Source organism: Heliangelus exortis, chromosome 4, assembly GCF_036169615.1.
Source record: "Heliangelus exortis chromosome 4, bHelExo1.hap1, whole genome shotgun sequence".
NCBI lineage: Eukaryota > Metazoa > Chordata > Aves > Apodiformes > Trochilidae > Heliangelus > Heliangelus exortis.
Window position 1 is genome coordinate 35,017,874 of NC_092425.1, and position 13,086 is coordinate 35,030,959.

The window sequence follows — 13,086 nt, forward strand, 5'->3', positions numbered from 1 at the left end:
TCACCTTTCATCCTATGTTCTGGTGGGATCATTGTCAGTAGTCATGCTTGCTTGTGGTCAGAGGAAAGAAGAATGAGAATGGTTCCATGTGCTTATGGGGGTTTGGATTAATCTCAGATCATACATGTGCACTTCCCTGTGACAGATGGACATAAACCAAATAACATTTTGTGCTGCGGAGGTTCGTGAATGCCAACCAGAAACCAAACATCACCAGATCTCCAGAAAGATGATCAGATACTGGACAGTCAATTAGAGACCTGACTGAAGGACTGCCTGTTGTTTAGTGTTACAAATAATTGCATTATTTAGTAGGAGAACCAGTTTGCATTGCTGTGGGTTGTTGCAGAGGACACGATGAGTATCAGGAAGCTCCAGACCCCCACATCTTTCTCTCCTTTTCTGAGCTGTGGCTCAGAAATCTCTCTTTATCAGCACTTTGGAGTCAATTTTGAATAGTGTCAGCAAAGGAAGTAAAGTCCCTGGCAGTTACAGGAGCCTTTTTAAAGCTTCACCAGTTTCGTTTAACTGTTGAAGAAACTGGAGTCTAGAGAAGCTGATTTTGGCAATTTTTCAGGGAGGTTTTGTGTTGCACAGGTAAATGATATGAGCTTTATTGTCTGCTGAAGTAACTTCTCTTGAATTTCTAAGTGAATTCTGTGTTCGTTCTATGAACACAGAAAAGAAGTCGCCAGGTGGAAATATAAATCACCTTTTTCCTTGCATAGATTTTCCCCCTTTCTTAAAAAGCCACATACTTACAGGTCCATGAAGCCAGTCCTCCATTGTTACTTTTATCATCTTTCAGCCATATGGTATGTTTTCTAATATATGCCAAAGAAGTGGTACCAAGTCCAGGTGTCATTCAAAGTATCCTCTTGGCTGGCTCTCTTTAAGCCCAGCAGAGCACTTTGTAAAATCAAGTATTGCTCCTTCTATCCACATTTAACCAGGAGCTTTAATGAAGTCTTGCCAAAACCTTTAAAAATGGGAACAATTCAAATTACATGTTGTATGAAACCTCTCAGCCAGGGACCTGAATAATTGCTGGAGACTACTTCTTTGACATAGCTTGGTTGTTTTAGTTTTTTAAGTATAATAGAAGGTTTGCATTAAGGAGCAGGTCTATAGTTAGCTCATTGTAATGCTCTTAGCATGCTTAAATGAGGCTGTTTTATTTTGGTGTCTAATATTATTTGTTTAAAGTTTCTTCAAAAATCCCTGCCTCAAGTGTAAAGGATTTTGTCACGTTAAGTCGTTTATATGACTGACAAATAAAATTCAGCATAGAATTGCAATCCCAGAGAAATGGTTTTAAGGGAAATAAATCTGAGCAGCAAGATTTAGTATAGGCATGGTAATGCCTTCCCTGCAGTTACTGGGAGCTGGGTTTTAACTGCAGACTGCTAGAATCCTGGTGGTGTGGTTGTAAACACTGAAACACTGATTAGTGAGATTGAGTTCTTCCCAGGTGTTGAAATGACATGTGCCATTACAGTGTTACAAGTTGTTCAAATTCATCATTAAAAAGGGACTTTATAAAGAGAAGTGTTTCAGAGAGGTTTGTGCAAATCATGTTCCTGTTGCCTAACCCAGTCTGGTGGTTGGATGGCCTTTACTGAAAGTCAGCTTTCTTAAAAAACAAAACAAAACAAAAAAACCCCAAACAAACAAACAAACAAACAAAAAACAAAAAAACCAAAAAAAAAAACGGCATAAAGAGCATCCGAGCAGTAGCCATAGATAACTTCATTTTAAATAACAGTTTCCTGCAAATATGAGTTCTTTGTTTTCTTTCCTTTAAGCAGCCTCTCACACCCATTGACTGAACGTGTTCTGAAGCTCTTTGATTCATACAATATACAAAGAATATCAATAATTAGAGGCAGCTTAATTATGGTCCTACAGTTGTCTGTTTTTTGCTATTACACTCTTTTCCCCAAATTATTTCTTTGCAGTCTTCAGGTTTATCAGTAGTTCAAAAAATGCTTTAATGGCTTCCAAGACTGTGAGAAACTTACCTTACTTTCTTCTGAACCTATGACCTCAGAGCACCAGAAGTACAGAAGCTGTAGTAGTAAATGAGGCTTGTTGTTCATCAAGGAGGATATAACACTTTGTCAAATTATCTTTCCTGTTTAAAACTTTGAAGCTGTTGCTGCTTTAGACCAATTGGTGTTTGGAGTCAGCTTTTTCACACAGTAGTGTACAAAAGTTATAAATGATTGTCCTTTAGTAGTCTAATCATGCAGGTGCTCAGATGCATGCATAGCTATATGCATGTTAATAGTTCTCTTAAATATAAAATAGGATTTTTGGTAATAGGAGTTTTTAGTAAACAAGAGGAAGGATTGCAGGAATGGCTATCAGATGCCTTGTTGGTTCCATAGTGTATGAGTTGTAAAGATAAAACTCACAAAAACGTCCTGTGGGATGTCAAGTGGTACTGAAAAAGACAAAGGAAAAGAGCAGAACTGAAAGACATCAAAACAGAGTAATTGAGGATCTGAAAGAGAACCACAGCAAGCAGGGAAACTAAAGCTAAACCTAAAATACCAAGAGTGAACTGGGACCAGTCAGCTGGCCTCGAGCCCAGCAAGTACATGTAAGGGTAGCTTAGAAATAGGGACTCCTGGAGCTTTACCAAGTCATGCTTAGAACATCTGAAAATACTTTTTCCATTTCTATTGATACCATTCGGGTTTGGCAATGGATGACAAACCTGGCTGTCCATAGACAGTGTCTTGAAAGGCTGAACATTATCCACTCTGATTATAACTCTCTTAGAAGAGCTGCCATTGGTGGGCTTTTCCTGTGCTGGATCAATGTTTGTGTGTTTGCAAGATAGTAGTGGAAAAAATCTAATAAACTTATATGTAGAATTTGCTCGTTTTCAGGTATCATAGATAGGAAAAGGAGAAGATTGCATTATTTTTTTTATTAGTGATCAGGCTGATGGAATTTAATTATAAAATTATAGACCAGAGTGCTCACCCAGCTGATTTACTGGAATAAAGTGAATTGTAACTTTTGCCCTGGATTATTTGGGCAGAGGTTTGTGCATGTTTGTTTTGGAGCTCCAGCTTTCACCTCTCTTTTCCTAGAAGTCTACACACAAGCTAATAACACAAGTCAGGCCACATTTGAAGTTTTGTGCTAGTAGATATCCATGGTACCATTCCACATAGAGATCATGACTCTGGCATCATCCTTCCTGGCTAGGAGTCTGCTTTAAATGCTATTAGGGAATATTAGATCATAGTTACTTCTCAGCTCTGCCTTTTGTCTAATTATATGCAACTTTAAAACTATCATTTTGGCAACTTTATATAAATACTGTCAAAGTACTCTGTGTTTTGCTCTCTCCACCAGCCAAGATACCAGAACTAAGGTGGATGTTTTCATTTTGTTTTGTTTGGGGTTTTTGTGCTGTTCTGGGACTCTGTGTGCACACATGCTCTATGTATTTTCTGCTATTAAAGATAAAGGAACCCCAGTGAACTTCTATTATTATCTCTCTAATGAAGCATGAAGTTTGAGTACCCACAAAAATAAAAGTAAAGATTGGTGGCAGATAGAGAGTAAGTCTAAGGGTATCTTTTCAATAACCACTTACACTTCCATAAGCACTAACTTTTGCCTGCTATTTGCTCCTTTTCTAGGCAAATCTTGCTCAGCTACTGAGTGAGGCTCAAGATCGAAATAAACATCTTGGAGAAGAGATAAGAGAGCTTCAGCAGAGACTGGGAGAAGTACAAGGGGACAATAAGGTATTACAAATTTTTTATCAGTAAACAGCATGGACCGTGGAAGCTGGGCTAGAGTTTTGCATTTACCTCTTAGGAAAACAAATAAAACAATGGGTTACAGAACTTCAAGAATTTTAGTAGATGTTAAAACCAGGGAAGGCATAATTTTCCCTTAAAAATAGGAAGCAGTTGATCACAAGTATATATAATGAATTTTGTATTAAGCTGTCATCCTTCTACTCTTACATAACTAATTTATTTTATTGCTAAATTTAGCAAGTTATATGGAACGTTGCTCAAAATCTGCCATTTGGCATTAATCAAACTCCTGTTGTCTCTGTTAATTGAAATATTTAAACTCAAGCCAAATGTGTGTAACATTCACAGTTGGAGCTGTATGCAGAAGTACATTCAGAGATCAAACTAGTGAGAGGTTGAATCTGAGTCCAGGTGGTCAACAAAGTATAAAATGAAACAAATAATGAGTGATACCTTTCCTCCCTCAACTACAGCTTAAATGTTACAGGGTTTAAAAATGTGAATAGAAATGATGTGGCCTTTAATGATTCAGATGGGTTTTTTTTCTTTCCATTCAATTTCATATAATTTTATGGTTTATTTTTAACATAAGCATATTCTGAAAATGAAGTTTTTTTCTTTGTTTATAACAAAGGACTTCCCTGTAGATGTGCAGGGAACTTGGAAAAGGTCAAGTGAGACCTGAATTTGAAGTATGTGTTCAGTGTGACTTCCTCATGTCTTCAAAGATCAGCTTCCTCAGTGTTCCTTTTCATTTGCATGTTATTGTTGGAACTACATTACAGTGTGGAAGGCAGTGCCTTGCAGTTCTCCAGTACCAATATTATGCCATACAGCCTTTCCCAAGCCAGTCCTGAACAGGTAACAAGGATTTGTTAGTACAAACTGAGCACAAAGGTAGTACAGCTGCAACATACTTCAATATGAAGGTTATGTACCTATTTTAATTAATTATAACAATATGATTTTAGAAACACCAAGCTTACTTCTTTGTGCACGGGCTGCTTTTGTATAGATTTGACTTTGTATAGATTTGCCTATGTGGGTTAACCTCATATGAGTTAGTCATCTGTATTCTCATCAGGAATTTAAATTCAGGATCCTCATAACGAATGGAAAAACACAAAAATAGTTATTCTGCCCACGGTGCTCCTCTCCAAAAGGTGCAAAGTAGTGCATCACTAAATAAAAGAGGGGGAGGAGAGAACTGCATCAGACAGGGATTAATTTAGACTAGGATTTTCATTTTTGGAACACATTCTTCACTTTCCTAGTAAATGAGAAACAGAGCTTATTTTAGAGTCAGGTTGCTGTTTTTGAAGTGCCTAAAAAAGCATTACCCTGTCTCTGAGGGATTTAAGTCTCTTCTCCTGTGTCAGATTTTGCTCCTTTCCAGCTTTGGTGATAAAATTCTAGGCTTGTTCCCAAAGCCATTCTGTTCAGCTCATCAGTTCTCCTGACTGGCAGCTGGGTTACTTCAGGCACTGGAGTCCAGATAATGCATGGCACATACAAAAACAAAGAACTATAATAATTTGCTTGTTCTTACATTTTCCCCCTGCATTCTTCTCTCTGCTTTTTCCAAAGTGAGGGAGGGCATCCTGCCCAGCTGGTCTACGTCACCCTTACTTCTGGCAAGGGTTGAACAAACAGCTGCTTTTGCAGCAAGTGAAGCTGTTTGTGGGTGAACAATTCTGACTGTGTTCTGCAGGGGTGAATCACGCAGGCTTTGTCACTGAGTGACAAGAGTTTTGTAGGACTAAAAAAGAAAAAAAAAAAAAACCTCTTTAAATATCACACATTAGCTCTGTTGATAAAGAAATGTCTTGATGGCCTGACTTGTTTGTCACTGCTTTGATGTTTGCTGCTAGTCGGATACAGTCACTTGGATTAGCAAGAAGACCTTAAACTGGTGACATTTTACTTGTTGCTGAAATCATGTTCAGTATGTCATTAGCTAGGCAATAACAAATTACTTGCATTTGGTTTAACTGGACTAATTTTTTCCTTTAATCTCAGCTAGAATTCTTCTGGCACAAATAATAAAACATCTCCAGGCAGTCTCTGGGAGGATTTGTTGCTGCAGTTCCAGAAATACAGCAATAGTTAGACTGCAGCACTCCAGCAACAGATATCTAAGGCTATTTATTTTTATGATTGATCACAATCTCTTATCAGCTCTGACACAAGAGAACTATTGTATGTTTATGATAGTTATTTGTTAATGTTTTTCCTTCCTAGTGTTCTGGCAGCAATGCTTGGAGAACAATTGCTGAAACTTAGATGAGGATAGTTAGGAATTAACAATTCTCTTTTGTAAAAGGGTGAAAATATAAAGCGTAAGAAAAACTGGAGGCTTCTGGAAGATGAGATGACTTCCTTGCATTCACTTGAATTCCTACCCACACAAAGGAATGGTTTTGTAAGCTATTGAAGGCAGTGCCAAGTGAGAGGAAGATGCATGGCAAACACTGGCTGCAGTATGACTGACAGTTCATTATTACAGGGCAGACAATCATTCATGCAGCAACAGTGGAAACACTTAAAGGTAGAACTGGGACTTGAGGTAGCAAATGTGCACAGTTCTGGTCCACTTTTTAGTATTTTGTAGGCAACATGGTGAAGACTGTCAGTGATTGTAGCTAAGCATGATGGTTTCTGCCTTCCATGAAGAATGTACTGGTTGTGTTTGTTTCTCTTTTCCTTCTCCATGTTTTATCAGCAATCAGGAGTGTGCAGCTTTGGCACAGGCATTGTCTGTGGACTCCTAGCCTGGGCAGCAGCCACCACAGTGAAGACTGACTGGGGCATTGTGAAGCTGCTAGGGAGTTGCTACTTTATGAATAATTATTTTAGCTGACCCTTATTAAGAAAAACCTGTGATATTACATTGATACAGGCCAATGGCTTGCAGCACTGAATTTTATTGGTTAACAGTGTATTGGTTCTTGACAAACAAGAGCTATCTCTGGTAAGGCTCTGTTAATTTAAATCCTCTCTGCTGTGGATGCTGCTTACAGAATCCTGAGGGGCAGCATTAACCTATTCTCTGTCTGCAGAATGAAGTTGATCAGTCCTTTCCTCAACAGTTTCCGAATGACAGAAATAAAATTACAGCACCCAGAGGGCACGTGTATAAAGTTTCTAACAAAGCACTAATATATGAAGTAAACTCCTGACCCTCTGGCATAACACTTAGAGTCTCTTTGGGTCACAGCATTTTCAAGGAAGAATTTTATAGCAGGTGGTGCTGCCTCATGAGACATTCGTAATGCAGAATTAAAGGACTTGGCCTGTTCTGCCCTGTCAACTCTCTGATTGGCCAACTGTCTGGAAGAAGCACTCTGTTGTTTTATGGATTGGCATTTTACTTTATTTTATATATGTTTATAGTGCTGCTTTTATGACCTGAATTTGGATTTCTGTTTATTTTTTAATTATTATTATTTGTTTGTTTCGTTTTTTGGTTGGTTGGTTGGCTGGGGTTTTTAACCTCAAAATAAATAGTAAATAAAGAGTTCTACTTCTGTCATCAGATTGTTTGACCTTGCAGTAATAATTGCTTGCAGTTATAATTATGCCTCCCCCCTCTCGGGCTGGAGAAGGGTTGGTCAGAGTGCATGAGTCACAGCTCTGATCCAGTTCCCAGTCTGGTGCTGAGTATTATGCAGTTCTGCTCTGCTGCAGGCATTGAAGACACTGGTAAAGAGTGATTTTCCCCTTCCCAGTTTCCAGTTTGAGCAAAATTGCGTCCTCAAAACGTTATTACATTTGTTTCTTACTGCCTTCTCACTAGCAAGAGTCTAGAAATGAAATTAATCTAACTGAATTAAATCACATTACCATGCCTTTTGTTCATTAGCCTTTTAGCATTTTTTTTTTTTTAAGCCCCATAGCTATGAAGCCATGCTGGGAATTGCTAGTTGCCTTTTTGACTTATTTGTTCGGATAAAGAAATTAATAGGAATTATATCTCCTAGGATCCATTCAGCCTTACTAACTGTGCAGTGGTTTGTACGTTCCCTGCAGGGATGGAGAAATGTGGTTTGCTAAAACCAGTTACTTTGGGGGGCACAGCTTTCCCTGAACTAGTGAACTGCTTATCAGAAGACGTTGTGTTAGCTCCAGTGATTTGCACTGAACTGGATCTGAAATAAGTGGGGAGGATGATTTGGGTAGTCTGTCTTACATCAGCAGGATTTTAACTGGCACATTGCAGCTATAGTGACTGGCATCCCATAAATACCAAAGATACATTTTAATGTACAATCTTCTGCTTCAGAAGATTGATTTTTTTTTTTTTTTCTAACTCTGCAATATAATGATGTACATTAATTCCTTGGTGCAGTCAAAGATATGGTGAGTCAGCCTGGTTATTGCCATGGGTGCCTAGAGCCTCTGGGGAGCTCCTACAAATGAGACCACGGGGAGGCAACACTTTTGCCCAGTTGTACTCATTATAAACAACTGTAAATGCTGAATGCCTTCTAGAGTGTTATTTTAATACTCCATGATTTTTGAAAAGTAGTTGCTTTTTGGTTATTGAAGTGTGTGCTAATTGAAGTCAGATCATCTCCAGCAGTTCCAACACTCATGAGTTTGTTAGCTGTTTGAGCATCTTGGTGAAGTGTTTTTGTTGCCTCATTTTAAAATTTTTTTAACATGAACTAACTTTGGTGAGTAGATGAAAAAAAATAATGCACAAGCAAATGTATTAGCAGCTGTTAATGCAAATTCTACACTGTTAGTGCAAATTCTGCACTGTAATGCAGTGGGGTTTAAAGTGGTGTCAGTAAAATGAAGCTGGGCAAGACGCTTTATTCTTAACTAGAAGGAGTTCTCTGCTGCAGAGAATTTTAAGTTTTACATATGCAACTGGATTTCAGAGCATTCTCTCCTTCTAGTCTGACCGGAATTATTTACTGTCACTCCTAAAAAACTTGTATATTTGTACATCATTGGTATATTGTGGTGGCTTGTTGCAGGGTCCAGTTCAGCTCCTTTTGATGCTTTGAGTGCTCCTTTTGATGCTGGAATTTTTGACTGAGAAGAGGATTGACCCCTCAGCTCAGAAAATTCCCTTTGGTTTAAATAATACCAGCTGGCCTGGAAAAGATAAAATCTGTGACAGCTTTACTCTTTCTAATGCAGATGTACTCTGATGCTACAGCCTCCTGTTCTCTGGCTGACCGAGTTGCTTTTGTCATTGCAGCTCCTTCGAATGACAATAGCAAAGCAGAGACTTGGAGATGATGAAGTTGGGGCTCGACACTTTGCAGCTCATGAACGAGAAGACCTTGTTCAACAACTGGAGAAGGCTCGAGAACAAGTAATAGCTAAGTGGGCATTTACTGTCATGTTTTACAGAGCTAGCCCAGTGGCAAGTGAATGCTGTGATTGTGTTTGGAGGGCTGGTGGCTGATTAATGTTGCAGATAGCTGTGAAGGTGTTGGGATTTTTACTGAAGTATTTCTTACTGAGCACTAACTTAAACATGCATACATGATTAGAGTGAGTTTCCTAATCTCAGGAATTCCTTCTCTAGATTATTGGTTCTTCTCTTTTTGTAAGGTGCAGCAACAAGTTGTGGCAATTTAATATTTTCAGTGAATGTCAGTGAGAGGGGCTCCTTAGTGAAAGCTGTTAAAAGTATGCAACAAAGTGTGTGGTGGCTGATGCATCTACAGATACTTTCTGAATCAAATCTTCTGTAAAAGTGTTGTTAGTCTCTTCCTCCTAACTCTTGGCTATTTGTTCACCTCTTTTGAGAAATTATTGTATTTCTCAAGTTCTACTTCAACTGTGCATCAGCACTATTGGCCATGTACCATCCAGTTCATCAGACTCTTCCTCTAGTATTAATGCATAGCTTTCTGGACAATTTTGGGTGTTTGTGTTCTCTGTTGTTCCCACACTCATTCCTACAAATGTCAGATCCACCCTGAATGAGTCATTCTGTGATCCAGAGGGTGGAGGTGTTTTTTTCTTGTTTTTCAGTCTCAACTCAAGCATAGCACTACTTTGATTTACCAGAAGGACTGATGACTGAACTTGGTCTTCTTCCAATCTGATTTTATCTGGTGTCTGTTCCCAAGCTCACACTTTCTCTATTTATCACCTGGCCTTTTTTCAAATAGTCTTCTGATGTCCTTCCTGACATATCAGTGTTCTTTGAGGTGCCAGTGGAGACTTCACAACATATCACAGACTTTTCTCACACTCTCCATTTCCTTTCCTTGGAAGTTTGAAGCTTTTTGTGCTTGAGCAGCTTTCATACTGGACTCTTTCACCCCTATACCTAGTAGCAAAGCTCACCTTGACAACTCTATGCTGTCTTGTTTTGTACTGTTCTCAGTTCTTCCTATTCTGTGAAACTTAATTGCTCTAAGTCCTGTAATTAGTGTAAGTTCCCCCTTGCAGACTTTTTCTTCATCCTGCAAATTTGCCAAATTCTTATTCAGTTGCATTCATTCATGGAGTCCTATAGGCTAAATCCAGCTAAGCATATTTGCAGCAGAATTATAGTATACAAGGTTTCTTTTGCTGTTACACTTGAGGTATGTTCTAGAAATTTTGTAAAACAAGTCTTAACTGCTGAGGTTACTTGATTTAAAATTAATTAAATAATGCCAAAATACAGTAAAAGTACCAGGTGTTACGAACTTTGGAAAGACTTTTGGCTGTCCCAAATCAATCCTGCTTAGACATGGGGAACTTGTTGCTGTTTCCAGTTTGGGTGCTGTATAATCTTTTGTTGAAACTTCAGAGCAGTCATACAGCTCTCCTCTCTTCTCAGATTGAGACTCTGAGATACGATCTTCAGGCTGCTCTGGATGAGTTACAGGATGTGAAAGGGGAACGTTCTTTTTACCAAGATAAGTCTGACAGACTAAACCAAGAACTTAATCATGTTTTAGGAGGGAATGAGAACCGTATCATTGACGTGGATGCTCTGTGTATGGAGAACAGGTGAGTGCATTGCAAGTCATTCCTCAGAACAAGCAGTGTATTGCTTCAACAGGAACCTCAGGAAGTCAGTCACAGCAAAACTTTAAAGAAAATATATCCAAGAATAAAACTTAAGAGCTTGTGATAGTTTGTTTTGTTTACTCTGTTGCTAACCATCAAATAATATTGAGAAAGTTAAGCTGCAGGAAATTACCAATGTTTTATTTGGCTGCAGAGATGTCAGTGATATTCTCAAATAGAGCTAAACAAGAAAAAGGAGAAGTGTAGACCTTCTGATTCCCATCACTGTATGATACCAAAAGCAAGAATATTAAAAATCAGTGTCTTAAGAAATTCACAGTGAGCTGTGGTGGGCTAATCTTGGATTGGAAACAGGGACTTAGAGTACCCTGAGTTAATAGTTTCAGCTGTAATTCTCACCGCAGGGAGAGGTTGTCAACATGGAATGATTTCCCAAAAAAAGTTGCTGGTGAAATCACCCATGTAGATACTCTTGCTGCTTTCTCTGGAAACCAATGTGTTTGATGGTCTCTGCTAAGGTCAGTAGCAAGGAGTCACTTGCAAAGCCATAGCAGGTACCTCCCTTAATGTCAACAATTACCTTAGGGTGAAATAGATCCTCTAAGACACTTTCTATTTACTGAGTCTTATGCGTTGGGTAGGAAAGTGTAATGCCAAAGGCATTACTTCCTCCCAGCAACTCCAGGGTTTTTTCTGTTTTGTGTGGCCTACTGAGTTCTTTATCAATTTAAGCCCCCTCCTTCCCTGACACTGATAGGATTTTTTTTTTCTCTAAGATAGTTAAATTGTCACAAACCCTAATACAGTTGCAGATGCACTACATGAAAGAAGATATTTTATAAACCCTTTATACATGAAAAATATTTTTTCCTATGTGGAAATAGCCATCTAATTCAAGTGCATAAACTCTATTTGGAGGAACTGTTCTGTTTCAGTTAATGGTATACCATTTTTCAACTATACTGTTAAAATTTCTACTTTGTGATTGCTAATGAGAAGTGCCACATAATTGCAATGCACAAGTTTGCATAGTTGAGACTTGCAGTGACATATTTACAAATCTTCATGTGTTCATTTCGCAAACTTTCAAGTATAGAGGACACCAGTAAATGTTTCCTGACTGTTTCATTTAGACATAAATATATCCTTTTAGCTTCCCTTCCCAAAAACCTGAGAACCAATATAAAATGGTTGTGGAACATGCTTGACAAATACAACAGAAGGGCAGCCTCTTTTTCCAATGCAATTTGCTTCCCTACTTAAAGTTTTATGGGGTCAAGAGCAGTAAGATTTTGTTACTTTATCCCTCACAAAACTGCAGAGGGAAAAGAACTCTCAGTAGTTCAAAGAGAGGACATTGCAAACAGTAAAGAGGAGTGCTTGAGGCAGTACTTGAAGGTAACATGAATTGGTAACATGGATTACATTTCTTTTTCAGGTATCTTCAAGAGAGATTGAAACAACTTCAAGAGGAAGTCAACCTTCTTAAGTCTAATATTACTAAGTATAAGGTAGGATCCTCTCACTGTATCATCTGAACAGTGCTTCATTATTCATGGAGGTTATTGTAATTCTCACGTTCATATGCATTTAAAGAACAAAGTTCCTCCAAATCAAGATCTGCCATTAGCATTCTGACAGTATTAGTATGTATGCATTTTACATGCTCAGTCTGACTTGCAGGCTTCTTAGCTGATGTGGTACAAAGATACCCATTAAGAGCAATTTGAAAAATTAATTAAATACCTTTTTTAAGTTTTGTGGGAGACCCCTCCTGCTGGGAAAGGGTGTTCAGCCTTTCAGCATGCAGATAGGTGAAAAGTAGCAGGTTACTCAGTGTGTTGTGAATGACTGCAAGTCACAAGCAGAACTTGCCTCCCTTTTCTCTAATGGCCAAACTGTTTCTTTATCTGTCTTAATGACTGCTAGGTCTTAATTGTTTTTCCATTCCTGGGTTAAAATATATGCTGTTTTGTATGAAACTTTCAGGACTGAACTCTGAGGGCAAAATATTTTTGCTCTTCCCTGAAGTCAAACACTGTTTTCTTTTGCAACTGATTTTGGGCCATGAGAGGGAAAGAGCTGCTTGTCAGGCCACAGGAAGGATTGTCTTAGAACAGACTTTGATGACTATGAAGGAGTTATAGCACTAATTGCTTTTTGTGCATGAGCAAAGCTCCTGAAAGTACTGGGTGCCTTTCAGTGTCTGTTCACACATACAACTTGGGTCTCTCAGAGACCAAGTTAGTTTATCAGTGAGAACTGAGAATCTTGGTGATCTGGGGGGTTTTGCAGAGCTGTAATTGTT

General features: G+C 38.5%; 1 protein-coding gene across 3 annotated transcripts in view; it reads left to right on the forward strand.

Annotated features, from left to right (window-relative positions):
- The window catches only part of CCDC149 (coiled-coil domain containing 149), a 50,110-nt gene that overhangs the window by 16,221 nt on the left and 20,803 nt on the right, over positions 1-13,086 (forward strand). For all 3 annotated transcript variants that reach the window (XM_071743824.1, XM_071743823.1, XM_071743825.1), the window contains exons 4-7: positions 3,663-3,770; positions 9,001-9,117; positions 10,585-10,757; positions 12,217-12,289. In XM_071743824.1, coding sequence (XP_071599925.1) covers positions 3,663-3,770; positions 9,001-9,117; positions 10,585-10,757; positions 12,217-12,289 — 471 coding nt within the window. The remainder of the gene's footprint in view (positions 1-3,662; positions 3,771-9,000; positions 9,118-10,584; positions 10,758-12,216; positions 12,290-13,086) is intronic.